This window comes from Globicephala melas, chromosome 3 (genome assembly GCF_963455315.2).
Source record: "Globicephala melas chromosome 3, mGloMel1.2, whole genome shotgun sequence".
In the NCBI taxonomy this organism is placed as follows: Eukaryota; Metazoa; Chordata; class Mammalia; order Artiodactyla; family Delphinidae; genus Globicephala; species Globicephala melas.
The window spans coordinates 162,832,889-162,860,820 of record NC_083316.1 but is presented as its reverse complement, the minus strand read 5'-3'; the positions used below and the strand labels follow the sequence as shown (position 1 = coordinate 162,860,820).

The 27,932-nt window shown below is 52.1% G+C and overlaps 1 protein-coding gene and 1 long non-coding RNA gene across 6 annotated transcripts in view; one reads left to right on the top strand and one right to left on the bottom strand.

The window, feature by feature from the left end:
* The window catches only part of ADGRE5 (adhesion G protein-coupled receptor E5), a 132,335-nt gene that overhangs the window by 7,536 nt on the left and 96,867 nt on the right, over positions 1-27,932 (bottom strand). The window contains exons 1-5 of one of the 5 annotated variants that reach the window (XM_030879842.3): positions 8,182-8,436; positions 4,722-4,772; positions 4,387-4,503; positions 3,678-3,833; positions 223-354 (exon numbers count right to left, since the gene is read on the bottom strand). In XM_030879842.3, the coding sequence (XP_030735702.1) occupies positions 223-354; positions 3,678-3,833; positions 4,387-4,503; positions 4,722-4,772; positions 8,182-8,221 (496 nt within the window). In that variant the 5' untranslated portion in view covers positions 8,222-8,436. Of the gene's footprint in view, positions 1-222; positions 355-3,677; positions 3,834-4,386; positions 4,504-4,721; positions 4,773-8,181; positions 8,437-27,932 lie in introns of those variants that run through there. The other 4 variants (XM_030879844.3, XM_060297061.2, XM_070045315.1 and 1 more) reach the window with 4 other exon arrangements.
* On the top strand, positions 143-13,010 carry LOC138842630 (uncharacterized). The gene is made up of 7 exons (XR_011377355.1): positions 143-427; positions 1,338-1,448; positions 4,242-4,531; positions 5,409-5,498; positions 6,813-6,884; positions 8,737-8,899; positions 12,959-13,010. It is a non-coding gene; the product is annotated as an uncharacterized lncRNA (long non-coding RNA).

The window sequence follows — 27,932 nt, the reverse complement described above, 5'->3', positions numbered from 1 at the left end:
GGCAGGGAACTCCACAAGGGAACACCAGGCCCAGAAGGCTCTGCCGCCTCCCTGGCCTGTGGTGGGACCTTTCGGGGAGGCGAATCCTTGGGCAGGGCCCGGGCAGGCCCTTGGCATTGCAGGAACCTGAGGCTCTTCTCCCTCCTCCTCAGGCTCCAGGGACCACCTCGACTCCTTCTTCAGCTCCAGGCCAGCCTCACACTGTCTTCCCAGGGCCTCTACCTGTGCAATGTCTTGGGTCCTCCAGGTTGAGCTTCAAGCCAGGTGGGCACCGGCAGATGTAGCTGCCCGGCGTGTTGATGCAGACACTGCGGCCTTTACAGACTTTGGGTTTCTGCTGACATTCATCCACATCTGCAAGGGAAAGGAGACGACGATGGATGCCTGCAGCTGTGGACAGCCTTCCGGGCCCACTCTCTCTCCGTCGGTGAGTGGGTCTTTTCTAATTCACATGGAGGCATCCCGTGGGTGAGCATCGTGGCCCAGATGTTCTGTTATCCAGACGTGGCCAGGAGTGACCCAAGTCCTCCCCCGTCTGCCGGCTCTGGCTCTCTCAGCCTCCCTGGGAAGCTCCCAGCTGTGGTGGGGACATCACAGCTGCTTGTGTCCCAGCCTAAGGATTTGGACACAGGCTTGGGCGTGCCTTCCTGGGAACCGAGTGCAGGAGAAATGCTGTGTTCCCTGAGCAGGGAGGCCTCATCTTGGCTCCCGGTGATGGGCTTTGTCCTGACTCCCCCAGAGGGAGTGCTGTCAGCTGAGTTCTCCTTGGATCCTGGTGACCCTGGCGGGACAGCACTCTCCTGTCCACGCTAACTCTGAGACTCCAGCTCCATGGAGATGCCCCAAGACCCACCCCTGAGCCACGCCCCTCAAGGACGAGGCTTTTGGGCAGTGGCACAGAAAATGAGGGTGATGCCGGAAAGGCCAGGGCCACCTGGACAGTGGGCACCAGGCTGTGCTGGACAGTGGGGCTGACGTCTGGCCAGGCAGCCTTGGGCCTCTGAAGGGGCCTTTTTCTGATTCCCACGAAGGCATCGCCTAGATTGGCAGGAAGTGGTGAGAATCCACGTCTGAGCAAGGCCTGCAGTGGGCAATGGCTGGGTGGCTGGAGCAGGGAGCAGGTGTCATGCATGAAGGGTGGCAGGTGTTTCTGTCATCTTGGCCCTTGGCCTCTCACCTGGGACGTAGACCCGTGGACCCTGCTGAGTGGGGCTCAGCCTCCGTCTTCTGTCCCCAAGTGGTCTGGGTCATCGTGGGGCCTGGGTTGATCTCTTCGGTAGAGGGTCAGGCCAGGGGCAATGATCTCTGATGACACCCTCTCCTGTCATCTGGTCCAGATGGGAGCCTCTTTGTTCATCTGATTCTTCCAGTGTGTTGGGGGCTCGATGTCACCCTGCCCACCCCTGACACAACGTCCTCCCAGGCCCCAGTCATCAGAGCTGCCTCAGGTCCGTGAACTGGAATTACTGGGGAGGGTCAGGGTGGAGCCTTGTGTGGGGAAATAGATGGAAGCTGAGTGGCTGAGAATTGGGGTCAGGGTGCCAGGAGGCATCTTTTCCAGGCAGGTTGCTGAGCCAGGGCAGGGCTGGCCAGGGACGGTGGACCTGTCCTTGAATCTCCCTCCTCCCGCATTTCTGGACAGGGTCCCAGGGTCCACCACGGCCCAGGGGGTCTGAGAGGGCCCCAGAGGGGCAGGTCTCCTCCCAGCAGTCACTAAGAGCGGCGAAGAGGGCAGATATTGTGCTGGAACACACGGTGCTGTGACCTCATTGAGTATCTTGAATGCCAGCCACTCTTTTGTTTCATGCAAATAAGATGCCAGGTGGCCGGGGGGATGTTCCAAACATCTGGAAGTGACCCTCTGCAAAGGGTTCTGAGCCTTGGGGTTCAGAGAGGGTTGGGAGATGAGGTACGTGCACAAGACGGCCCTCTGATGCCTGGAGAAAGTGGGATGAGGAACCCAGGGAGCAGCCCGTGTCTCCTGCCCGTAGCGGACCCCACGGCCAGGACACGGGCGGACACATCCTCAGGTGTGGCAAAGGTTGGAATGCTGAGGAAGGGGTGCACAGACAGTCCAGCTGAGCCAGTCACAGAGCTAGGTCTTCAGGCAGCAAACTCTGGTCCAAACCAGCAGGCTGCTCTCTCGCAGTCACCCTCCTTGAGGTCCGTAGAGCTCCCTCTCACACCTCACTCTTGTTCATCTGTGTCTCTGCAGGGGCTCACAACAGTGGGTGGGTGGCACCCCCAGCCAAGGCACACTGAGTGGGCTCCATGACCACCATGTACAGTTGTGCAGGTTCCTGACTGCACAAGGGTGTCCAGCCAAGGAGGCAAGTGGGAGAGGAAAACCAGCTCACTCTCCATTCCCTAAACACACAGTATTCACCTTGGAGATGAGGGACATTTTTCCAGTTCACGTGAAGGTTCTGGCCAGGCCACAGGTTTCAAGCACAGCATACCCCCACAGAGGCCCCTGTGGACCAGCAGCACCTCCACATAGATGCAGGTCCTCTCTTCCCTCCCACCAGGGAGGCTCTGCCGCCCTCCCTCTGCAGGGCAGGAGGGAAGGCGCTGGGACCAAGGTAGCCGCAGGGTGGGCCTGTGGACCCTACTCAGGGTCCTCTGGACCCTGGGTTCAGCCTCTTCCTCACCTCCCACCTTCCCCTCCCCGTCCTCAGTATTCGCGTCTAATCCCCTCTCTGGACCCCTCTCTGGAGTCGTGGCTCCTGTCTGTCCACTGCTGGCCCCATCTGCCCCTTTCCCTGCCTGCCTGCCCCCTCTGGAAAGGGGGCAAAACCTGGTGATGTGTGGAGACCAGGCTCCTCCGGGGTCCCTGGTAAGGGGATGGACTGGGACAGCTACTCGCGAGCACCCACCGTGGGGCACAAACCACAGGGATGCCCGTCCTGGAAAGGGTACATTAACTCATAATCATTATAATTTAAAAACCCAACAGCCATCACTGTTTTGTGTTTTGTGATCTCCTATGCCTTCCTGGCAATTCTATGAGGTAATAAGCGCCATTGGTCACCCCCTTTTTACAGATGGGTAAACCGAGGCACAGAGAGGTGAAGTAACTTGTCCAAAATCACAGTTAATAAAAGGCAAAGCTCCTTTTGTTTTTATCTGTAAAAGATAGAGACTCTAAAAAAACAAAACAGGGCCTCCCTGGCGGCGCAGTGGTTGAGAGTCCGCCTGCCGATGCAGGGGACACGGGTTCGTGCCCCGGTCCGGGAAGATCCCACATGCCACAGAACGGCTGGGCCCGTGAGCCATGGCCGCTGAGCCTGTGCGTCCGGAGCCTGTGCTCCACAACGGGAGAGGCCACGGCAGTGAGAGGCCCGCGTACCGCAAAACAAAAACAAAAACAAAAAAAGCCATACTCTCGCAATAGTATTATCACATCCCACATGTTAACGGTGATTTCTGAATAAGTATCCTGGCCAGTGTCACACACACAGCTATCAGGTGGCAAAGCCAGGATTTGGGTCCCTGGCTCATGCCGCCCTGCCTCTCTGTGCAGGTGGGAAAGGCACAGGTACATCTGTCCCAACTCAGACCTGGGTGCTACACCTGTAACCAAAGCCCTGACCCCTGGATGCTACAGGAATGCCTCAGTATTTGGGTGACCCCAAACCTCATGGATGGAGAAGTGGAAGATGCAGGGTCATTCTTACCTCGACACGTGTTCTCACTCTCATTCTTGAACACTGTTGCCCCAGAAGTAAGCTCATATCCTGGGATGCACATGCAGTCATAGCCCCCTTCCGTGTTCTGGCAGTCTGCTAATTTTCCACAGGACACTGTCAAGGGTGGTCCGCACTCGTTGATGTCTGGAACACAGCAGGGCAAAGGGTCACCTCCCAAAGGCGTGAATTTGGTCAGGGCAGAGATCCCCATCCCCTACCTGGCTCCCCAGCACTGGTCCTGATGGCTAATCAGTGTCTTTTTAGAAAGAATTAGACTCTCAGGCAATACTGCTGAGGCTGGGCTGCGGCTGGAGCAAGCCATTCCTGAAGCTTGTGCAATCAGCTCTGCTCTTCTTGGCCCTCTGGCTGGCACCCCAGATTGGGACACCGTGGGAAGTGCTGAAGTGGGGGGTGGGTGGAAGCTCTGCATCCCCCTCCTCAGTCCTGAAAGGGCAAACTGAGGCACAGACTCCAGACTCCTGGAGACCCAGCTCCTCTCTCTCTCCAGGAGGCCATGTTTATTCATGTCTCATCTCTCCACCTCTCTCATAGCTTTTCCTTTCTCTTTTTTCTGTCCTTGATGATGGTCCTGAGGAGAAAGGTGGAAGCCCCCAACCAACACCCATGTCCCCCCACGGGCATTGGACTGCACCCCACAATCTCTGCATGTCCCTCCATCACCCCCAAGCCTCTGTACCATCACAGCTGTGGAAGATGTCGGTGAAGTTCTCCCCAGATGAAGAAATGAATCCTGGAGCGCAGCGGCAGATGCCACCGACACATGAGGAGTTTGGAGGGCACGGCCAAGCACAGGCTGTGGGGATGGAGACCTTGGTCAGAACGTGAGGGCTGAGTCAGGGACTGGGGAGGGGGGCAGGATCACCTCCATAAGAAGGGGTGTTGGGGAGGCTTGACCCTGGCCTTCCCCCTGCAACAGGCCTCTCTCCTGTTTGGGCTGAGGGGGGTGGGTGAGGGTCTAGGGCCCCTTCCCCAGGCTCCGGCTGTGGACTGAGTTGCTCCCAGCAGACTCACCCGTGGTGTTCCGGGACCCAGCTTCCGACAGAGTCAGCAAGACACACAGCACTGGAACAGAGAAGGGGAGGGTCAAGGGGGTCACCAGAGCAGGGAAGGGCAGATGCAATGCTAAGAGAGAAGCAACTGTGGAAAGGGGGCTGTTGGCCCCTCCCAGGCTTGGGCTCTGTCCGTTGCTCAAGGAGAGAGTGAGTACGTGGCACCTCCCAGAGATTGGACACCCATGGCCAGAGGCTCTGCCACCTGTCACCTGGAGGTGGGTTTCAGAAACTGAGGGATGGAGAAGGGGCCCAAGCACCGAGGGGGTCCTGGCTCCCACGGACCTGTGGGCTCTGTCGGCAACAGTTCAGCAAACACTCTGGAGCCTGGCAGCCACAGTTCAAATTCTGGACTGTGGTCAGGTTACCTCATCTCTCAGAGCCTCAGCTTCCCCTTCTGTAGAATGGGGATGGTGACGGGACCCATTTCCTAGAGTAGTGTGAGAAGTAAGCCTCCGAATATCACCTGGTGTGTCAAAGTGTTTACTGTCATCAACGTATCTTTTCTTTTTGAAAAAAAATTATATGGGATTATAGTTGATTTACAATGTTGTGTTAATTTCAGGCGTACAGCAAAGTGATTCAGTTACACATATGCATATATTCATTCTTTTTTTTTTTTTTTTTTTTTTTTGGCCGCACCGAGAAGAATGTGGAATCTTAGTTCCCCGACCAGGGATCCAACCCTGAAGTGGAAGCTCAGAATCTTAACCACTGGACCGCCCGGGAAGTCCCACATGTATTCATTCTTTTTCAGATTCTTTTCTCATAGAGGTTATCGCAGAATATTGAGTAGAGTTCCCCGTGCAACGTTTCTCTGTGTAAGAATGAGGGGGTTGGAGGAAAAGGACTGGGTGTTTTCTCAGATCCTCCCCACCCCCGAATCTAAGATCCTCCAGCCCACACAGCCGTCCTTGGGGACGCAGGTGCATGCACACCACGCCCACAATATCTGTCAGCCCTGATGGCTGTCTTGAGACCCAGTGGTGACATTTCACCCTAGCCTCCCCTGCGCACAGGAAGATGCTGTGGGCTCACGTTGGGGGTGGTGCTGGACGAGCACCTCCTCCCCGGCTGTACCTGCTGCTCAGGGGCACCCCACTCTCGGGGCCTCCTCAAGTCATCAGGGGCTTTAGAGATGGGGATCTCCTCACGGTTCACCAGAGACAGACAAGAAGACAGAGATGGAGAGAAAACAGAGATGAGAGAGAGGGAGAAAGAAACAGAGACAGAGAGATGAGGAGAGACAGATGGAGAGAAACAGAAGTTAAGACAGTGATAGAGAGGGACAGAGAAACAGGACACTCAGAGAGAGACAGAAATGGCAGAGATCGGACAGAGAGACACAGACATGGAGATTGAGAGCAAGATAGAGAAAAACAATTAGAAAGGGGGTGGGATGGAAACAGAGGGAAAGGGAGGGAGGGGGTGAGGGCAGCTCAGCGACAGGTGGAGGCATGGGGAGGGCTTGGGGGAGGCGGCCAGTCCCTGCCCACGTGGGAATACCAGGGAGGCAGCGCAGACCCCAACGATCCTGGGAGACCCAAAAGGGGCGGTGGGCGGAGGGATGGGGGCCGGGAGGAAGGGCAGGCATGAGTCACTTCCTGGGCCAAGGGAACGGATGACTCATAGCCCGTTGCCTTTGGAGGGAGCTCCCAGGGGAATTCTGGGGTCCAGCATCGTGCGCAAAGCTTGCGGGGCTGTCAAGGGTGCAGGCTGGGGGGTCCCCTGACCACTCAGCCCCTAGGTCCAAACTTGATACCCCTTGGGCTGGCGGTGGGCAAGAGTCCCTCCCAGAAGCACTCCCAGCCAGGGTAAACTGAGGCTGGAATGTCCTTCCCCTCCCTCGTGTGAGGATTTCTCTCGTCCTCCTCTCTGGTCACCGGACTTGGCTAGTTTCCCCCTTGGCTGGGGCTCAGTTCTTCTTTGCATGACACACCACAAAATGGCCTTCCCTGGTAGGATGGGACCTGGGCTGATTTGTCCCCAGCTCCCAAAGTCCCCGGTAGCAACTTTCACGTTCACAACTGCCCTGTTTGTGTCCCTTCTGCAGATGGACAGACTGAGGCTTGGAGCCCAGAAAAAGATTCAGGAAGAATCTGGTGAACAGAGGAGCTTGGAAAAGGTGGAATTGATGGGGGTCAAGGTTCCCAGTTGCTGCAGGGGGATGGGACGGTTGTTTTGTGCCCTGTGACCTCTGCCTAGGCTGGGCACTGCTTCCCCACCACAGAGGCTCTTGGGCCAGGACTTCTCCATCTGGGTCCTTGGAAGTCGCCCAAACAGGAGCTGGGAGTGGAGCCGCTGGTCATCTGCTCCCAGTCCCATCTGGTTTGCATTCCCCCCGCCGAGCCCTGAGGCGTAAGATTCCTGGGGTGGGGATGGGGCAGTCGTCCTCTCCTTGATCCTCTGCTAAGGACCCCCCAGTCTACCCCCCAGCCCAGCCAGTGAAATAATCATAATAATAAATACCGTTTACTTAATTCTGTGAACCAGGAATAGTTTGCATACGAACTCAGTTCACCTTTAACACAGTCCTATAAAGTGCAGACCAGTCTTGCCACATTTTACAGATGTGGAAAGTGAGATTCAGGGGCTGCGAGATCTGGCTCCGGTGACACACCGCCCCCCATCAGGTGTGCCCCACACAGATTCCAGTTTCTTGCTTCCCAGTCTGGGAGCCACTGGGCTCACGCCCGCCATCCCGGGCCAGCACAGGGAAGCCCGTCCCTGTGGCCTGGGGAAGCTCTGGTTGGTACCCCAAATGCCATTTCTTCATTCTCTTTGTTGCTTGGTTGCCCTGGCAACCAGCTGCCCACGATAACCGGTAGAGCCACCCTGGGTGGGGCGGGAAGGGAGGCCCTGGGGAAGTCGCAGCAAAAGTCAAGTTCAAACCGTCCACTGGCAAAGTCCTTTCCACCCACGGCTGAGTCCAAGCTGGGCCCAGGGGAGCCAGAATGAGGGTCTCTGGGGCTGCCCCATGCCACTGAGACAGTGGGGGACAGGTTGGGGGTACCCCCTCAATGGGGAGGTCCCACCCCAACCCCCCAGCCCTCCAGCGCCGCAGCGCTCCCCTATGCCCGGCTGTCTTCAGGAGTCCCAGCACTCACTTTTTTCCCCTCTCCTTCCCCAAACCTGTTTCCCCGCTTTGGGAGTGCTCAGAGATTTCTCTGGGAGAGGGGGCAGGCTCTTAGAGCACCCTGAGGGATCCTGCCACGGCTTGGGGGTGCTGGGCACTACCAGCCCCTCTCCCCATGTGCCCTCAGCCCCTGCCTGACCATGTGGCTTCCTCCGGGCCTGGCCCCAGAGCTGCCAGCCGCACTTTGCGTTTCTCCCCGGGGAAGAGGGGGCCGGAGAACCCCATAGTGCTGTCAGGAGCTCCCTTGCTGCCTGCCCCCCACCCCATGGGGCCGCAAAATTCTCACCGTGAAAGACGAACAATGCAACGCTGTGAGGGCCTCCCATGGTCTAAGCTGCCCGCAGGGCAAGCAGAAGATAGGGCAGGGCTTCTCTGTGTCTCCAGGCTGGGCAGCTGTGCAGGCTTCCCCAAGGCCCGCCAGCCCTTTATAAAGGCGGGGACAGCCACTGGCCCAGTGCCCTCCCTGGAGCTGGCGGGGCAGCTGAAAACCAACAGGAAAGTGCAGTGAAAACACAGACCCAGGGGCGCTGTGTGTTGCGCGCGGGCGCGCGCGCGCACACACACACACACACACACACTCACACACACTCAAACGTGGCACAGAGGCACAACCTGCCCGTTGAGTGTCTGAACTCTCTGGCCCCTGTGTACTCGGATTGGCTGATCCCAGGGGCAAGGAGGAAGTCTTCCTTGTCTGGCATTGAGGTTGGGGAGGAGCCACGTCAGAAATAATAGCTCAGGGCACCCACGTTGGGGGACCACCCTGTGCTCGCTGCCTCGTCGTGCTGAGTCCCCAGGGCCAGCCTCTGAGCTAACAGGACCTTCCTCCTCTGTTTTCCAGATGAAGAAACTGAGGCACAGAGAGGCCAGAGTCCAAAGAAGAGCTGGGGGAGGGGCACAAAGGGGTCCTCACGGATGCCAGGCTGATGCCAAGAAGAGAAACTGCGGAATCTCGGGGCCACCGTGCTCCTGGAGCTGGCCTTTCTGGGTCAGCGTTTCACCTGGTAGGAAACTTATATTTTGGGCATTCCTGGGTACTGCACTAATCAACAGAGAATCACATGATAGGAGAGTTGTTTCCTTTTCAAATAAGTCATATGACTGGTTTATCTCAAGCCTTCTGATCATTTGTTTTAAAAAACACTATTATTTAGAAAGCACTTAATGTGAGCCAGGCCTGATTTGCCTAGCGTTATCTCTTTATCTATTTTAACTCGTTTACTCCTCAAATACCTTCGAGGCAGGTGTTGCTATGATTCCCATTTTGCAGAAGGGGGAAACTGAGGTGCACGTAACAAGTGGCTAAGCAGAGATCCACAGGTAGGCAGTTCAGTCCCCAGGTCCCTGCAATGAGCCCAAGGTCCAGGAGAAAGTCTCTACTGGGTGCTAACACCTTGGTGGCCCTGAGGTTTTTCCAGCTAGAATCCATGGTTTATGTTCCTTGTGTTCTTATTTATTTGTAAATTTACAGACTATTTGAGGCAGTGAGAAGGGTTTCCCAATCAGGACATCAATATAAAGATTCTTTTTTAAATGAATGGATTCAAGGATGCAAAAGCTTAGAAAATTAAATAAAATATTAAGTACATAATAGTTTAAAAGGTTAGGATTGCAGTCATGGAAAAAAAAGGTCACTCATGGCCAGAGGCAGAGAAGCATTATCCCAGGGATGGTGGAGCACCCCCAGTCCTAAAATTAACCCCTTCCTGCTCTTCCTGTCCCTTTGACCTGGACAGGGCATGGAAAGGGGTCCCATCAGGGTAACTGAGGTCTCTCTGTGCCTCAGTTTCCTCAGGGGGAGGGGTGTGGACATGGGAGGAGACTGGGAGGGGAGGGGGACAGACAAGGCCCAAGGTGGATTTTTGGCTTTTTTCCCTTAGAGCTGGAAATTCCAGGGCTGGACATGCCCCCACCTCCCCCCACCACAGGCCCACAGGTCTGACAGCTGGTGCTTGAAAAAGCTGGGGGGTAGGGGTTCCAGCCTGGGGGAGCCACTGCCCAAGGGTTGCAATCATGCCTTCTCCTCCCCCAGAGATGTGTCTTGGGCCCTTGGAGCAGGTCTAACCATCCTGGGACTCAGTTTTCCTTTCTGGTGAATGGGATTTTAATTCCTGCCTACTGGCCTCACAGAGCAGGGTAAGGAAGGAATGAGTGATATAGGAGAGAAGGATTGGGGAAGGCACGAAGAGGGACATCCCCCCCCACCCCACCCCCCACTCCTTTCCCCTCCAAGTGGCCCAAGGGTGCCTGGGAACACCTGAGTCAGATCTCATCCCTCCTCTGCTCAAGCACCCTCCATGGCTCCCACCTCACTCAGAGTCAAACCCCAAGTCCTTCCTCGGCCCATAAGGCCTAGCCTGCTCTGCTGTCACCTCCCTGCCCTCACCTCCTCCCACTCTTTCCTCGGTAGCTTGGCTACAGTTTTCCTTATGGAAAACACCAGGCATGGGGTGACCTCAGGGCCTTTGCACAGGCTGTTGCCTCTGCCTGGAGCACTCTTACCCAGAGAACTAGATAACCTCACGGCTCGCTCCCTCCTCTCCTTCATGTTTTTGCCCAAACATTCTCTGACCAACCCCCCACCCCCCATCCCCATGTCATAAATGTAATCCTCCGAATATTCCCTACTTTCTCAGTTCTCTGTAGCCCTTCACCATCCCCCCATCACGAAATTTACCTACTTAATTTGTTTACTGTCTGCCCCCCACCCCCCCTAGACTGTCATCCTGGAGGACAGGACTTTGGTCCATTTGTGTCTCTGTAGAACCAGAGCAAAGCCTGCACCCAGTAGGGCTGCATAATTAGTAATACTACCCTCCACTGAAGGAAGCCCACTACAGGCTTCATTATCTTGCCCCTGCTGAGATGGCACAGTGTTTCTCCCCCTTTCCTCTGCCCTGAAGTTCCAGCCCCAAAGCCCTGGACAATCTCGAGACCTCTGTTCCACAACAGTGTGAGGTAGGGACATGCATCCCTGTTTTTCAGATGGGAAACCAGCACCTGGGGGGTTGGGCCGCTGGCCTGAGATTCCTCAGCTAGGAAGTAGCAGATCCAGGACTAGTCAGCCAATCATAATGATAGTATTATTTATTATATTATATTTATATTTATATTTTTATAGCTGCCATGGTAACACATCATCACAGTGGATGACAGTATTCATCCAGCGCCCACTGTATGTAATCATTTTGCAGGGATTGAACTCACTTATCTTCCCAGTAGCCTAGGAGGCAGGTGCTGTGATTTCCATTTGGCAGATGGGGAAACTGAGGCACAGAGTAGTAAAATGACATGCACAGTCACAGGGCATCACCATCTCATAGCAGAGGTCCTGGGCAAACCCAGCCTCTTCCTCTTTTTATTTTTTTAAAATATTTAGTAATAAATGAAAGTGGTGCTGTGGGAGATCATGTACCTTTTTTTTTTTTTTTGGCCGCACCTCATGGCTTACGGGACCTTAGTTCCCCGACCAAGGATCGAACCTATGCCCCCTGCAGTAGAAGGATGGAGTCCTAGCCCCTGGACTGCCAGAGAATTCCCTATGTTTTGGACTGTGTGGTCTTGGGCGGGTGATGTGGCCTCTCTGGGCCTCAGTTTCCCCATCTGTGAAATGGTCAGAACCCCGCAGCAGGGCTGGTGAAGATCATAAGAGAGTGAGTGGATTGCAGGGATGTCGCTGAGAATAGACACTCAGTGAACCACAGCAGTGGCTCTTAGGATGATACCCTTTTCTTTGCTGTCCTCTGCGGTGGGGAGGGAGACGAGGGGACCCCAGTGTCCTGCCCCCTGGCTTCTTGTGCCAGCAGCCCATGCCCAGCACCCTCGCAAGCCCAGGCTGAGAGAGGGGGTCAGATGGGATCTTCGGGTAGAGGGGGCATAACAGGAAGCCCCCTGGAAGGGAGACAATGGCAGAGGAAGGGGCCGGGCCAGCCCCCACGCGGATGAGCCCAGCTGCTGGCTCCAGGAGGACGGCACAGCTATTGTGAGGCCAGACAGCTGTCCCTGCGCCAGGAAACCCCATGGAGTGAGGGAAGGGGGTGGGAGGCCAGAGACTGATGGCCTTCAACCTGGGGAAAGGCCCAACAGTGGGCCCATTGTCTCCTCCTGCAGGCTGGACACCTGGGTTCCCTTGAGCCCAGGCCTCCAGAATCCACCTGACCAGGGACTCCTGGTGCAGACTCAGCCCTGGCCCAGCTGGCATCCTCCTAAGCCCTGGCCCCCACCTGGCCTGGCCCAGCCTGGGGAGTTGGGAGGCAGTAGCAGAGCTGGGCCGTATTTATAGTTCCCTGGCACTGTTGAGCAAACTTCTAAATATAGAAGCTGAGCTATGTGGGGCCACGGCCCTGGGGCAGAGTGCTGGGGAGCACGGCACAAGCACCTGTTTAGTCCGGGCCCCCAAGACTGCCCAGGCCTCTCAGGCTCCAGGGGCTGGGGCTATGGGGGTCTCAGGGGCGCTTTGTACCCCATTTGAATGGGCGATAGAGGAAGGTGTGGAGGAGCAGCCCAAAGCCAATGAGAAGTGAGGCAAGAAGCTGTGATGCCTTAGAGGGCTGCGTTTAGGGCCAAGGACGGGGCACGGGGTCCCAGCGCCCTGTTCCACCTCCTCCCTCACCCCAAACTGACTGAGGTAAGAAAAGTAGGTTGAGCTATCAAATCAGTGTTCTCAGCTTCTTGGAAATGAAGACCTTCAGGAAACTGTAAGGGCACCTCCAACCCTGAACAAACCCCAGCACCTAGCAACCCACTTCCCCTTCCCCATCAGCATTGAACTCACTGGTGGCCCCAAGGAAGTGGGCAGTGACACGGGCTGGGGGCGGGGTGGGGCTATAAATAGCTGGTTTATAAGCAGCTGCAGGGCCAACAGGGCAGCGGATGGCCTCGGGTCGGAGAGGGCTCCTCAGGGGTGGCCTTCACCCCCCCTCCCAGCGATCCCCAAGATTTGGGGAAGCAAGAGGGAACAGAGAGGCGAGTTGCTTAGAAGGAGCAACACCAATGATTCTTTAAAGGCAGCACATTAACAAGATGGCTGTTAAGACTCTAACAGAACGTTCATGTTTCCTCAGTAGCAACTGGAGAAACAGTGGAATATTACACGGCCGTGAAAAAGAACCCCAGGGGTCAGCTGCCAGATGGCTGGGTCCTGGCAACACACTCCTTTCTTCATTTTAAAAATTGGATGCAGTGCAAAAATCTTAATTTGCAGCTGGACAGGTTTCGTAGTAGAATCTTTATCCACCCCCCGCCAGCTTTATTGAGGTGTAACTGACAAATAAAATTGTAATATATTTAAAGCCTGTGATATGATGATTTGATCATAGTCGAATCTTGAGCAAAAAAGAAGTCCCCAAAGCCCATCTGAAAGCCACCCGAGTCATAAAGCTCAGACAGAGAAATTGATACAAGATAAGCTTTCAGCATACCAACATGTCTAAGAAAACTTAAAAAAATAAAGGAGTGGGACTTCCCTGGAGGCACAGTGGATAAGACTTCGCACTCCCAATGCAGGGGACCCGGGTTCGATCCCTGGTCAGGGAACTAGATCCCACATGCATGCCACAACTGAGAGTTCACAAGCAACCACTAAGAAGCTGGCGAGCCGCAACTAAGGAGCCCTGGAGCCGCAACTAAGGAGCCTGCCTGCCGCAACTAAGACCCGGTGCAACCAAATAAATAAATATTAAAAATAAATAAATAAAAATACAAGTGATTATTATAAAAAAAATAAAGGAGTGAGAAAATAACAAACAGAATTCAGGGTGGTGGCGGGAGAGGGCAGGGCCATCTCCCACTTCTTGTTGAGGGCTTGTGGGTATACCTTATGGAATTAAAAAAAATTAATGAGTAAAGTAAAGTGGGTCATGGATAGACCCATGGTCATGAGAATGACATATCATCAATTCTGTGAACCAGACCCTGCAAACAATATTTTGAAATTTTAAAATATTTAAAGGCTTTAACGAGAAGCATTTAGAGGAAGCAAAAGAAAGACAGCCGGAGGTGGCCAGAGGTGGGGAGGCACAGCTGGGGAAGTGGTGGGTGCTGGTGGGCGGTAGGGGTGGGAGAGGGGGGAACTGGCAGGCGCCAACAGGAAGGTCTGCAGTCCTGAGCTGGGAACAGTGTGCAAGTCTCGCTGCCGTTTCCACCTCTGTCTCACAGCTCTTGGCTTATTCCCCATTCTGCAAGGGCTTCTGGGTGCCGCAGGCTGGGAGCCGACAATGCCCAGTGAGGGTGGACTCCGGCCTCCCAGGGCCACTGCAAGGGGGTCATGGAATGTGGGGTGAGGCGGGGTAGGAAGGGGGTTTAGGCTAAGTGCCCTCGTCAGTTTCTCCCCATGACTCATTTTCCCCATCTGGGCCCCCGCCTCACGGGTTTCCAGGGTTATGGACTATGAGACCACAGATGCTGCTGATGGTCATGACCAGTCCTGGAAAGAAGTGCTGTGTTCTGGGCAGGGACTTTGGGAGGAATAAACCCATCTGCAGTCTTCTCTCAGATGTGGGTCTGCTTTCAACAGCTCTGGCAAACAGTCTGGCAATTCCTCACAAAGTTCCCACATGCGTGCCATAACTAAGAGTTCACGTGCCACATCTAAGGAGCCTGCGTGCCGCAACTAAGACCTGGAGCCACCAAATAAATAAATAAATAATGTGATCCATCCACACGATGGAACATTATTCAGCCATAAAGAAGAATGAAGTTCTGATACATGCTACAAGATGGCTAGAGGTGGAAGTTGCACAACATTGTTGAATGTACTAAATGCCACTGGGCTGTTCACTTTTAAATGATTAATTTTATGTCACATGAATCTCACCCCAGTTTCCAAATATCCTGAGCTGGTCACGGCAGTGTTCCCTCAACCCCACCATGGGTATCTCTCCTGTCACAACTTCTCCTTTGTGGCTCATAGGTCTCCCCTCATTTCATCTTTCCACTGCCCTGAGATGAATTAAGCATTACGTTCCTCCTTTTACAGATCTGACAGTCACGCATTCACTCAACAAACTTAGCATGCCAGGCTATGTTATTGCATACTGTTCTAGGTACTGGGGGCGTGCAGGTGTGAACAAGCCAAACCCAAATCTCTGCCTTGTGGGGCTGACATTTCATCACAGGAGAGGACTGTGAACATGATAAATAAGAAATTACGGAGAATGTTAGGAATGGGAACATTACGCAGGTTAATGAAAGGGGGGTGTGCTGGGGGGTTGCTGAACTAAATAGGGTGGTCAGGGAAGGCCTCTCGGAGATGATAGTTGAGGAAACACCTGAAGGAGGTGAGGAGGGAGGAGCCATGGAGATCTGGGGAAGAGACGTCCAGACAGAGGGAACAGCCTGTGCAAAGGCCCTGAGGCTGGTGTGGAAGAGCAAGGAGGCCTGTGTGGCTGAAGCCAAGTGACTAGGCGGGGAGAGAAATAGGAGAGAAGGCCAGGGAGATCGTGGGGTGATATTGTGTGCAGCAGCTATAAAGCCAGAGGTGACATTTAAAATATTTTTAACACCTAGCAAGGTGTGGAAGCTGAGCAGCGAGAAAAGTGTTAGCCTATGTGGGTTTTTTCCTATTCCCCTAATCTCTGAGGGCCTCCTCTGAGTGCCTGTGGGGACCAGAATCCTCCACTTGTTTTATGCATTGTTCATTGTCCGCATCACTCCAGTGCACCTGCTGCGGTCAAGGCTGTGTCCCCTGTACCTTTAACAGCACCTGGTCCACAGCTGTGCTCAATCATGATTGCGTGGGACTTCCTTGGTGGCACAGTGGTTAAGAATCCGTCTGCCAATGCAGGGCACAAGGGTTCGATCCCTGGTCGGGGAAGATCCCCATGCCGCGGAGCAACTAAGCCCGTGCGCCACAACTACTGAGCCTACGCTCTAGAGCCCGCAAGCCACAATTACTGAAGCCCGCACCTTCTAGGGCCCGTGCTCCGCAACAAGAGAAGCCACAGCAATGAGAAGCCCATGCAGTACAACGAAGACCCAAGGCAGCAAAAAATAAATTAAAAAAAAAAAATGGTTGCATGGATGTTAGTCAAAGTCTGAGTTTATTGTAGTTATATCTTTGACGCTTTTCTTTTTTTTCTTTCTTTTTTTAAAAGTGAAGTATAGTTGATTTACAATGTTGTGTTAGTTTCAGGTGTACAGCAAAGTGATTCAGATATATATATACATATATATATTCTTTTTCAGATTCTTTTCCCATATAGATTATTATAAAATATTGAGTATAGTTCTCTATGCTATACAGTAGGTCCTGTTGTTTACCTATTTTACATATAGTAGTGTGTATATGTTAATCCCAAACTCCTAATTTATCTCTCTCCCCCCCTTTCCCCTTCGGTAACCATAACCTTGTTTTCTATGTCTGTGGGTCTATTTCAGTTTTGTAAAAAAGTTCATTTTTATCATTTTATTTTAGATTCTACATATAAGCGATGTCATATGATATTTGCCTTTCTCTGTCTGCCTTATTTCTCTTAGTTTGATCATCTCTAGGTCCATCCGTGTTGCTGCACATGGCATTATTTCATTCTTTTTTACGGCTGACTAATAGTCCATTGTGTATGTGTATATATATATATATATATATATATATATATATATATATATATACACACCACATCTTCTTTATCCATTCCTCTGTCGATGGACATTTGGGCTGCTTCCATGACCTGGCTATTGTAAATAGTGCTGCAATGAACATTGGGGTGCATGCATCCTTTTGGATTATGGTTTTCTCCGGATATATGCCCAGGAGTGGGATTGCTGGATCATATGGTAACTCTATTTTTATTTTTTTGAGGAACCTCCATACTGTTCTCTGTAATGGCTGCATCAATTTACATTCCCACCAACAGTGTGGGAAGGCCCCCTTTTCTTCACACCGTCTCTTGCATTTATTATTTGTAGACTTTTTGGTGATGGCCATTCTGACTGGTGTGAGGTGATCCTTCACTGTAGTTTTGATTTGCGTTTCTCCAATAATTAGCGATGCTGAGCATCTTTTCATGTGCGTGTTGGCCATCTGTATGCCTTCTTTGGGGAAATGTCTATTTAGATCTTCCACCCATTTTTGGATTGGGTTGTTTTTTTTGTTTTGTTTTTGTTTTTGTTTTTGTTTGCGGTACGTGGGCCTCTCACTGTTGTGGCCTCTCCCGTTGCGGAGCACAGGCTCCAAACGTGCAGGCTCAGCAGCCATGGCTCACGGGCCCAGCCGCTCCGCGGCATGTGGGATCTTCCCGGACCGGGGCACGAACCCGTGTCCCCTGCATCGGCAGGTGGACTCTCAACCACTGCACCACCAGGGAAGCCCTTTGCGCCACCACGGAAGCCCTGTTTTGTTTTGTTTTGTTTTGTTTGATATTGAGCTGCATGAGCTGTTTTTGACACCTTTCAACACCTCAGTAATCTCTTTCCATTTTCATTTATTTTCCTTTTTTTCTTTCTTTCTTTTTTCTTTCTTTTTTTTAAGGAATGGAGCAGTCTTTGATCCATGGCTGGACTAGAGGGCAAGGCCATGGCTCTCAGGCCCCTGGGAATGAGGCCCAGCCCTGAGAGCCAGCAACCCCCTAAATTTTGCTCCTGAGTGCCTCACTGTCTTCACCCTAGTCCCAGCTCTGAGTCTTACGAAGGCAGCAGCATTAGCTGACTTTAATATCACCTCCCCACTGCCCCCGCCAATGTTCTTTTTTCTGCTGCCCTCCACTTATGGAAATGGTCTTGTTTTCCTTTTGTGGCAGTGGCATAAAAGTTCCTTTTTTTTTTAAATTAAATTTTATTGAAGTATATTTGATTTACAATCTTGTGTTCGTTTCAGCTGTACAGCAAAAGGTTCCTTTCAAAATAAATTCATAAAGAATTTAAAAACGGGGGACTTCCCTGGTGGTCCAGTGGGTAAGACTCCCTGCTCTCAGTGCAGGGGGCCCGGGTTCAATCCCTGGTCAGGGAACTAGATCCCACATGCATGCCGCAACTAAGAGTTCGTGTGGGCAACTAGGAGTCCAAATGCCGCAACTAAGAAGCCCGTATGCCGCAATTAAAAAAGATCCCACGTGCCCCCAACAAAGATCCCGCATGCCACAACTAAGACGCAGCACAGCCGAAATAAATAAAAATAATAAATAAATAAAAATAAATATTAAAAAACATCTTTAAAAAAAGGAAAAGTTGCTTGAAGGAACAACCTGTCGTCGATGGAGAGAGGAATGAATGATGCTTGTGAGCTGTCAATCAACTCCATGCTGCAGGAGGTGAGGATGGGGCAGCAGACCTGTGTCCTGTGTGCAGGAGTGGTGCCGCCTCAGCCCAAATTGTCTTGTAGGTGAAGCCACTGGGATCCGGGGTGAGGGAAGGGGAAAGGGCCCCTCTGGGCAGACAGCACTGTCTTTTCTGAGTGGTTGGAGAAATGACTTTTCTGAGATCATTTCCTGTCGGCATCCCCATATCTGGGGATGAGGGTGTCACTGGGATTTTCCGTGGCCTTTGGCGTGGGTCATGGTGCCAAGCGATGAAACTTAGCAGTAATCTCTTTGTGAATATGCCACCACCATGCCTGCCTCTCGCCCCCAGTTTCTGCCTGGCTCAAGGATCCAGCCCTGGGCACGCCACAGGCTTCCTGATGCCCATGAGGCCAGGAGGCCCTGGCATTGACAAAGAGACTGGCACCCATGCCCTGGGCTTTCTTTGAAACCGAGTTGTTAAAATCCCTGGTGGAACAAATGACCAATAAGCACATGAGAAGATGCTCAACATCACTAACCACCAGGGAAATGTGAATCAAAACCACAATGAGATGCCACCTCCCACCCATTAGGATGGCTACGATCAAGAAAACAGAAAATAACAAGTGTTGGCAAGGATGTGGGGAAATCGGAACCCTCGTGCACCGTTAGTGCGAGTGTAAAATAGTGCAGATGCTGTGGAAAAGAGTACGGCAGTTCCTTAAAAAAAAATTAAACATAGAATGAGCATCCCACTTCTGGGTTGCTGTATATGCTCCCCACTCCCCCAAATTTGAAAGCAAGGTCTCAAAGAGATATTTGTACACCCATGTTCATAACAGCATTATTCACAATAGCCCCAAAGTGGAAGCAACCCAGTTGCTTTAAAAGGAAGGAAATTATAACACATGGTACAACATGGATGAAGACATTACACTAAGTGAAACAAGCCAATCACAAAAGGACAAATATTGCACGATTCCACTCACGTGAGGTAAGGAGTGAAATTCGTAGAAGTAGTGGTTGCCAGGGGCTGAGAGGAGGGCTGGGGAGGGGAGTTGTTTAGTGGGTATAGAGCACACCTTGTGCAAGACGTAGAAGTTCTAGAGGCTGATTGCCCCACAGTGTGAATATACTTAACACTGCTGAACGGTACACTTAAAATGGTTACGATGGTAAATTTTATGTTATGTGATTTTTACTCCTTAAAAATAAAAAAAAAGGAAGGACCTTCTGACACATGGTACAACTTGGATGAAACTTAAGGACATGATGCTGAGTGAAAGAAGCCTGTCACAAAAAGACAAATACTATATGACCCCACTTACGTGAGGCACATAGAGTAGTCAGAATCATAGAGACGGAAAGCAGAATGGTGGTTGCCAGGGGTTGGGGGAGGGAGGAATGGGGACTTACTGTTTAACAGGGACAGAATCAGTTTGGGATGATGCAGAGAATTCTGGAGATGGATGGTGGTGACAGTTGTACATTATGAATGCACTTAATGCCACTGAACTGGACACCAAAAACGGTTAAGATGGTCAATTTTGTTATTTCATTATATTGAATAAAAATCCAGGGTGGGAGGTGGGACTGAGGCTGAACCCACCAGTCCCATGAGTCTGTCAGATGACAAAGCCTGGGACAGGCCCTCCAGGGAGTCAATACCAATTATATCCTGAAACCTCATACGTTTCCATCCCCACCTGGACCTTCTCACCTAGTTTCAGACACCCAGCTCCTCCTCAGTCTCACCCAGGGCTGCTACAGTGGTCACTGGGCTCTGTCACTACCATCCCAGCCCTCTCTACTTCCAAGCAGAAGGAAGGCACTGCCCCGCCTACTTGTGTGGCCATGTGATTTGCTTTGGCCAATTAAAAGTGAGCAGTGGGGCTTCCCTGATGGCGCAGTGGTTGAGAGTCCGCCTTCCGATGCAGGGGTCGCGGGTTCGTGCCCCGGTCCGGGGAGATCCCATATGCCGCGGAGCGGCTGGGCCCGTGAGCCATGGCCGCTGAGCCTGAGCTCCGCAACGGGAGAGACCACAACAGTGAGAGGCCCGCATACCGGAAAAAAAAAAAAAAAAAGTGAGCAGTTATGACACTTCCAGGTGGAAGCCTTGAGAACTGGTGCTGGCCCTGCTGTGTTCCTTTTCCTTCTGCAGTGCGCAACCTGCAACATGCCAGACAGTGGCTGAGTGAGAAGTAAAACTCTCTGATGTTCTAAGCCCCTGAGATGTGGGGCTCACATGCTACTGCAGCAGAACTGAGGCTGCCTTGATTCTGATACAGCAACCGGCATCTGAGTCCTCTCCTGTGGGTGCTGCTGGCCTCAGACCATGAACCCCAGGGCTGGAACTAGGGTGAGACATGAGGCATTCATCACAGAGAGCAAAATGTAAGGGGGCAACAAAGAACTCAATAGTCAAGATGAATATTATTTTAATGCAATGTTTTAAATAATCAAAATGGCGACTTCCCTGGCAGTCCACTGATTAAGACTCTGTGCTTCCACTGCAAGGGGCGTAGGTTTGATCCCTGGTCAGGATCCCCCATGCTGCGTGGCACGGCCAAAAAATAAATAAAAATTAAATAATCAAAATGAATGCAAAACCTCCAGGGTGAATAAAAAGGCAACATTTTAAATGAAGACGGGATCTGTCAACATGACGTACCAAGACATATTGGAGCCTGAGGCAGAGGGAAGAATCAGTCTGTGCACCTCACTCACCTCAGTCTAGTCCCAGCCCTGGTAAACACCCCAGATGCTCTGCCTGGGAGCTTTCTATGGACCACAGGGCCACAGGTCTGAATTGATAGGAAGCTAACATGCCTGGGAATAACCCTTCATCATTTTTGGTGGATCAATACCCCAGCTCCCTCAGCCCTCACATGGGATAACTGAGGTGTGTGTCCTCTACACTCTGTCAGAGGTGCCCCACAGGGACTGAGCCCCAGATGTTCACAGCAAAGATGTACCCCTTCAGACTCTCAGTACCTGCTGCCCGCCCCTCCCCATCTCACTTCCCTTCTTCTCCACTCATGCTTTCTAGGATCCCGTTTGAAGGAAGCACCTGCACTCAAATCCCTGTTTCAGGCTCTGCAGCTGGCGGAAGTAAAGTCAAGGCAGAGGCCTATTACAATGTTTTTCAACATGACAAACACTATGATACCTGGTTCCCCTCCTAACTCCCGGCCAGACCTACTGCATTAGTGATTTCTTGCTGTTATCCCAAACGTAGGGGCTTAAAATAACAGCCGAGAGTTACATCTGACAGTTTTTATGGGCCGGGGATTAGGTGTGGCGTCACTGAGTTCTCTGATTTAGGGTCTTCCGTGGGCTGCCATCTCCATGTCGGCTGGGGCTGCAGTGTCATCTGAAGGCTTGATAAGGGAAGGATCTGCTCCCAAGCTCACTCACTGTTGTTGGAAGGACTCGGTTCCTCACGGGCTTTTGAGGAGGTGGCTCCCAGCTCCTTGCCATGTGGACCTCTTTACGGAGCAGCTCACAATACAATTTCATCAGAGGCAGGGGGAGAGACAGAGACTTGGAAGTCTCAATCTTCTGTAACCAAAGTTTGGAAATGACGTCCCATCACCTTTGTTTTATTCTACTGTTAGAAGTAAGTCACAAGGTCCTGCCCACACTCAAGGAGGAGGGATTACACAGGGTGTGGATACCAAGAGGTGAGGATCACAGGGGCTGCCTTGGAGTCTGTCCACTGACTTTCCCCTTCTCAGTGTATGACTCAGTTGTTCAAGCTCCAAGTGGGGGTGTCCTTCTGGACTCCCCTCTTTCTGTCATTCTGTCCATGAGGCCTTCTGTTCTCACCTCCTTCGCACCGACGGACTCGGTGGGCTTGAGGTGCTCCAACCCTGCACATTTCAAAGAAAGGACAGACTGCAACCCTGACCCTTGCCATGCTCCTGGAAGTCATCTTTAAGCCCCTGGAGCGTCCTGCTGGATAAGAATGTCTGTATACCTAGGATCCTACCCATGCCGGATAAATCACAATGTGATTTATGGTGGGGTCCTCGAGCCCCCATGCAGTATCAGCTTGGCCTCCGGAGGAGCCGGTGCCTACGATTGGCTACCCGGTGGTCAGCTGTACCTAAGTGGCTGGCTCCCAGTAAAACCCTGGACACCAAGGTTGGAGTGAGTTTCCCTGGTTGGCAATACTCCAAACACTCCATGCTTATCGTCATACATCATTACTGGGAGAACTGAGAGCTGTCTGCATGACTGGGAAGGGACAATTGGAAATGTATGCCTGGTCTCTTGGGACTCTGACCCATGTGCCGTTATCCTTTGCTGATTTTAATCCGTATCCTTTGCCTGTAATAAACTGCAACTGTGAGTAGAACAACTTTTCTGAGTTCTGTGAGTCCTAGTGAATCACTTATCCCGAGGGTGACCTTGGGGACCTCAAACCCTTGTCGCTGAACGGTACTCTTCTTCATTTGCTATTTCCTGTCTCTCTCCCCTGGATCGAGAACTCTGGAAGGTCAAGACCTCATCTGTCTCCCTCAGGAGAAGCAGATGAGTAGAGTGGTCAAGGGTTTGTCCCAGCTCGGCCACTTTCTGGTACTGTGACCCTGGGCAAGCAACATCTCCTCTCTGTCTGTAAATGGAAACAGGAACCCATGTTTCTCCTTCACAGAGTCGTCAGGAGACGGATGGGCTGATTTATTAATGACCAGAAAGGACTCTACAAGTATTGGGTTGGCCAGAAAGTTCATTCGGGAACGTTTTATGGAAAAACCTGAATGAACTTTTTGGCCAACCCGATATCAGCTTTTAAGCATCAGTCAGTCTGTCTCCCCAATAGTGAGAGCATGGTCTGGTGGGTCAGTGGTCAGCAAAGAGCAGATGAATTAAGGAGACCCCTCCGAAGCCTTTGACATGGAGAGGCAGGAGGGAACCAGAGATGCCCAGGAGGTGGTGGGGGAGGGGAGGGAACACAGAGGCCAGAGGATGGGGAGGTGCCAGGGAAGGTGGGATGCCTAACTTGTGGCTGTGGCCGCACACAGGACCTACCATGGCTATCTGGGACTCGCTGGGGAGCCAGCCCCACTGCGGCCACCAGGGAGGCAGCCTGAGGGAGTGACAGAGCTGGGAAGAGAAGGAGAGGGTGGGGAAAACCAAATCGCACAGTCGTGGCTCCTAAGAGAAAATGCGTGGGAGGCCTGGGGGGGCGGTGGGGGTCAGGACAGCTGGAGCCCAGACTGTGGGTGGGTGACTGCCAGGCCCAAAGAAAGCCTATTCTGGGAGGCAGCCGGTCTGGTCCGGCCTGGGAATACGCCTCCCCTGCTGCTGGATGCCCTGGAGATGCCGCTGTGCTGCTGGACACAGCCCTGGCCCCCCTGGGAGGAATGTGCCCCCCACCTCCTTCTCTGCCTTTACTCTCTTCCACATAAGGCTTTCAGGGGGTGCTCCTGCCGTATGAGTTCAGGACAAAGGAATCAGAAGCACATGGGCTGGATTCCTCGGGGAGGAGAAATTCTGGAAAGAAGACTAAAATGAATGAGAACAGAGCCAGAGCGGGTGCTGGGATGAGGATTTGGGGGGCTCCTGGCTCTGAGCAGTCTCTGCCCCTAGTGATACCCACCACCCCAGAACTCTCAAATCAGGGCCTTGCCTTAGCTGGGGACGAGGGTCACTGTGGACCCATGTGCAACCTGGCACCTCCCCTACCTCTCTGAGTCTTAGTTTCCTTCCTAGTGGCCCAGACGCTCAGGTCAAAATACTTGGAGTCATCTGTGTCTCTCCTGGCTCTGTCCTCTCTCTTTCTTTCTCTCCTGCATCAGCAAACCCTGAGGACTCTACTTTCAAAATCCATCCAGAATCCAACCACTTTTCATCTCCTTCCTGGCCCCCACCCTGGACCATCCCCATCATCTCCCACTTGGACCAGTGGGAAATGATGGACCAGTCACCTCTGCCCTGATCTTCCAGCTCCTACTCTTGCCCCCTCTACAGGCTGCTCCCCCAACAGTGGCCGGAGGACACCCTTGAATGCCCTCCTCTACTCAAGGACCCTCCTTGGTTCCCACCTCACTCATAGCAAAAGTCAAAGTCCTCCCCATGACCACAAGTCTCTGCACACTCTGCCCTGTCCCCGCCCTGCCCTCGCCTCCTCCCACTTCCCCCCTTACTATTTCCTCTGCCCCGCTGGCTTCCTCACTGATCCTGGCATGCTCCTACCACAGGGCCTTTGCACCTGCCGTTTCCTCTGCCTGGTACCCTCCTTCTCTAGATCTCTACATGCCTCTCTCTTCACCTCCTTCAGGTCTTTCCTCAAACATCACCTCCTCAGAGAGTCTTCCCTGATCCCCTGACTTAAAATTGCACTCTCCCCATCCCTGCTTAATATGTTGTAGCAATCACCATCCGACACCGGTATAGATTTTCGTTTCTCGTCTTGCTTCCTGTCGGTCTCTTCATGAGAACATCAGTTCCACGAGGCCACGTCCGTTTTACTCCCTGTGGTGTTCCCAGTGCGAAGAACAGGTACTTATTGATCTAATCAACTGAATGGTGACAATCTCATCTGAAGATTGTTGGGGCAATGTGGGGGTTTTTAGCTTTATTGAGATGTAATTTACATATCGTTTAATTCACCGGGTGTGCGTGTACCATCAGATGATTTTTAGTGAATTCACCGAGTTGTGCAACCATCACAACAGTCTGGTGTTTGGCAAGTTTCAATAGCTCAAAATTTCCCTCGTTGCCCTTTGTAGTCTGTCTCCACTGCCTCCTGGCTCAGGCAACCGCTGGTCTGCTTTCAGTCTCTCTAGCTTGCCTTCTCTAGAAATTTCACATAACTGGAATCATATAAGATGCAGTATTTTTATTGATTTATTGATTTATGTTTGGCTGCGTTGGGTCTTCACTGCTACGCGCCGGCTTTCTCTAATTGCGGTGAGCGGGGGCTACTCTTCTTTGTGGTGTGCGGGCTTCTCATTGCGGTGGCTTCTCTTGTTGCAGAGCACAAGCTCTAGGCATGCAGGCTCAGTAACTGTGGCACACGGGCTCAGTAGTTACGGCTCGTGGGTTCTAGAGCGCAGGCTCAGCAGTTGTGGCGCACAGGCTTAGTTGCTCCGGGGCACGTGGGATCTTCCCGGACCAGGGCTCGAACCTGTGTCCCCTGCACTGGCAGGCGGATTCTTAACCACAGCGCCACCAGGGAAGCTCCAGATGTAGTATTTTGTATCTGGCTTCTTTCACTTGGTGTAATGTTGTTGGGGTCCATCCACGTTGGTGTGTTTACCAATTCTTTGTTCTTTTTCATTGCTGAGTAGTATTCCATTCTATGGATCTACCACGTTCTGTATCCATTCCTCTGTCAGTAGACATTTGCGTTGTTGCCACATTTTGGTTATTACGAATACGGCTGCTGTGAACACTCGTGTGCAAGTTTTTGTCTAGAGTTTACTTTCATTTCTGGATCACAGGGGACATGTACGTTTAACTTTCTAAGAAACTGCCAGGTTGTTTTCCAAAGTGATGGTACCATTTTACATACCCACCAGGAGTGGTTGAGGGTTCCAGTACCTCCACATCCTAACACTAGGTATTATCAGTCTTTTCTGTTCTACCTCTTCCAAAAGGTGTGTGTAGTGGTATCTCATGGTGGTTTTAACTTGCATTTCTCTAACCACTAATGATCTTGAGTATCTTTTCCTATCCTAATTTGCCATTCAGATATCCTCTTTGCTGAAGTCTCTGTTTAAAGCCTTCAGAAGTTTGATAGTTTTCGGGGTTTTTATTTTGTTTTGTTTTTTGTTTTCTTTTGGCCTCGCTGTGCGGCTTGTGGGATCTTAGTTCCACAACCAGGGACTAAACCCAGGCCCCAGTAGTGAAAGTGCCAAGTCCTAACCCACTGGAACTCCCCGGAATTCCCTAGAGTTTTAGCTTTTATGTTTAGGTCTACAATCTGTTTAGAGTGACGTTTTGTGTAGAATGTGAAATAGTGTATAAGTACTTCCTCTCCTACCCTTCTTCTTCTCCTTCCTCTTTCTTTTACATGTGTATATCCTATTCTTAGGAAAATTCCAAGGGGAGGTTATTTCTGTTCCTGGTTGAGTGGGTACTTGGCTTTTGTTTCCCTGTCTGTAACTCTCCCACCAGCGTCAGGGCAGGGCTGCAGGAGAGAAAGCCATAGGAGCCTGCCCAAACAGGATGTTGCCCAGCCTCTCAGGGCTGAAAGCCAACCTCAAGGGTCCTTATCGGCACTTGCATTGGCAGCCCAACCACAGAGCCTGCCACCCCATCCCTGCTCCTTCCTACAGCCCCGGGCTTGAGACTCAAACAGAGCAAGGTGCCAGAGAGGCCCAAACTGACCTCCGGACCCCTGTGCCTCGTCTGAGGGAGCAGCCCCTGTCTCCACAGGGCTTCCTGGGCTGGGGTGACCTCTCTGTGACCCAGCTTCCTTCCCCTCAGCCTTGCCCCAGCCAAGCTTGGTTATGCCTCCAGACACGCCTGTTCCCACAAGCCTGGAGAGGGCAAAAAGCAAACATTGCCCAGCAGTCCTGCCCAAGTGTATCCTGGATCAGGGTGGGGCTGGGTCCTCCTGGGAAGGGGAAGCCCGAGGTACCTTGTCCTCCCAGCCCTTCACCCTACCTGTTCCTCTCCCGGTGGGTCGTAGGAAAAGGTAGCACACCAAACCTCAGGGAGACACAGAGGAGAGGATGGCTGTGGGCAGATCAGCGGAGATCATGATGGGTAGAGACCCAGCCTCTCTCTCTGTGTATATATGATGGCTACTTTGTGGGTCTGACCATCTACGCTTCCTGTGAACACCTGAGTCTGGTCAGGTCCTGTCTCTCTTCTGCTCAGAACACTCAGCAGCTCCCACCTCACTCACGGTAAAGTCCAAAGTCCTCCCCATGGCCCACAAGGCCTTGCACAATTTGCCCCGTCAACTCCCACTCTCCCCCTCACTCATTCCCTCCAGCCACACAGGCCTCCTCGTTGTTCCCCAAACACACCAGACACAGTCCAGCCTCAGGACATTTGCACGGGCTTTTCCCTTTGCCTGGAATACCCTTTCCCAGATATTTTCACTCCTTCTGCCTCAAGTCTTTACTCACACACCACCTCCTGTTTAAAAATCTCAGTTACCTTTCCCCAGCAGTCTCTATCCTCTTCCCCTGCCTTAATTTTCTCTAATTTTTTTTCTCTAATTTTCTCTTAATTTTTTTCTAATTTTCTCTAATTTTCACACCTAATATCACTGGAATTCACGTCTTTACCAGCCCCAAGAGAGCAGGGGTGTTTCTGCTGTATTTCCAGCACCGAAACCAGAACCAGGCACACAGTAGGTGCTCAATAAATGTTTGTCGAATGAGTTGTCTTCTTCTCTTTCACATTTTGTCCACTTAGGTCTGATGGGACCAGGCCCACCCTCATCACCAGGAGTGATCACATGACCAGGCCTGGCCAATGGACACATTCCACTTTTTCTGGCTACAGTGACTGACTCCTAAATGACATGGATCTCGGTCTGTCCAAGGAGAGGTAGGTCCAGGCTTTTTGCCAGAGCTCTTGGCAAAGTGGCCATCTTCCCTGGAGTTTCTGGGCTGATAAGATATAAGCCAGGGATTGCTGAGGCCATTTAATCCCCATGGGAAATGGCTGCCTGAGAATGAAGTTCCCTAGAGGAGAGCTCAGTTGAGAGGGAGAGATTACTTTGTTTAAGCTCCTGGATACAGCTGTGCCTGAAGCCAACATACCCTAGATTTTTCAGTTACGTGAACCAATAAATTATTATTATTTTAATTCTCAAGTCAGTTTGGGTTTGGATTTTTACTTGAAACTGAAATAG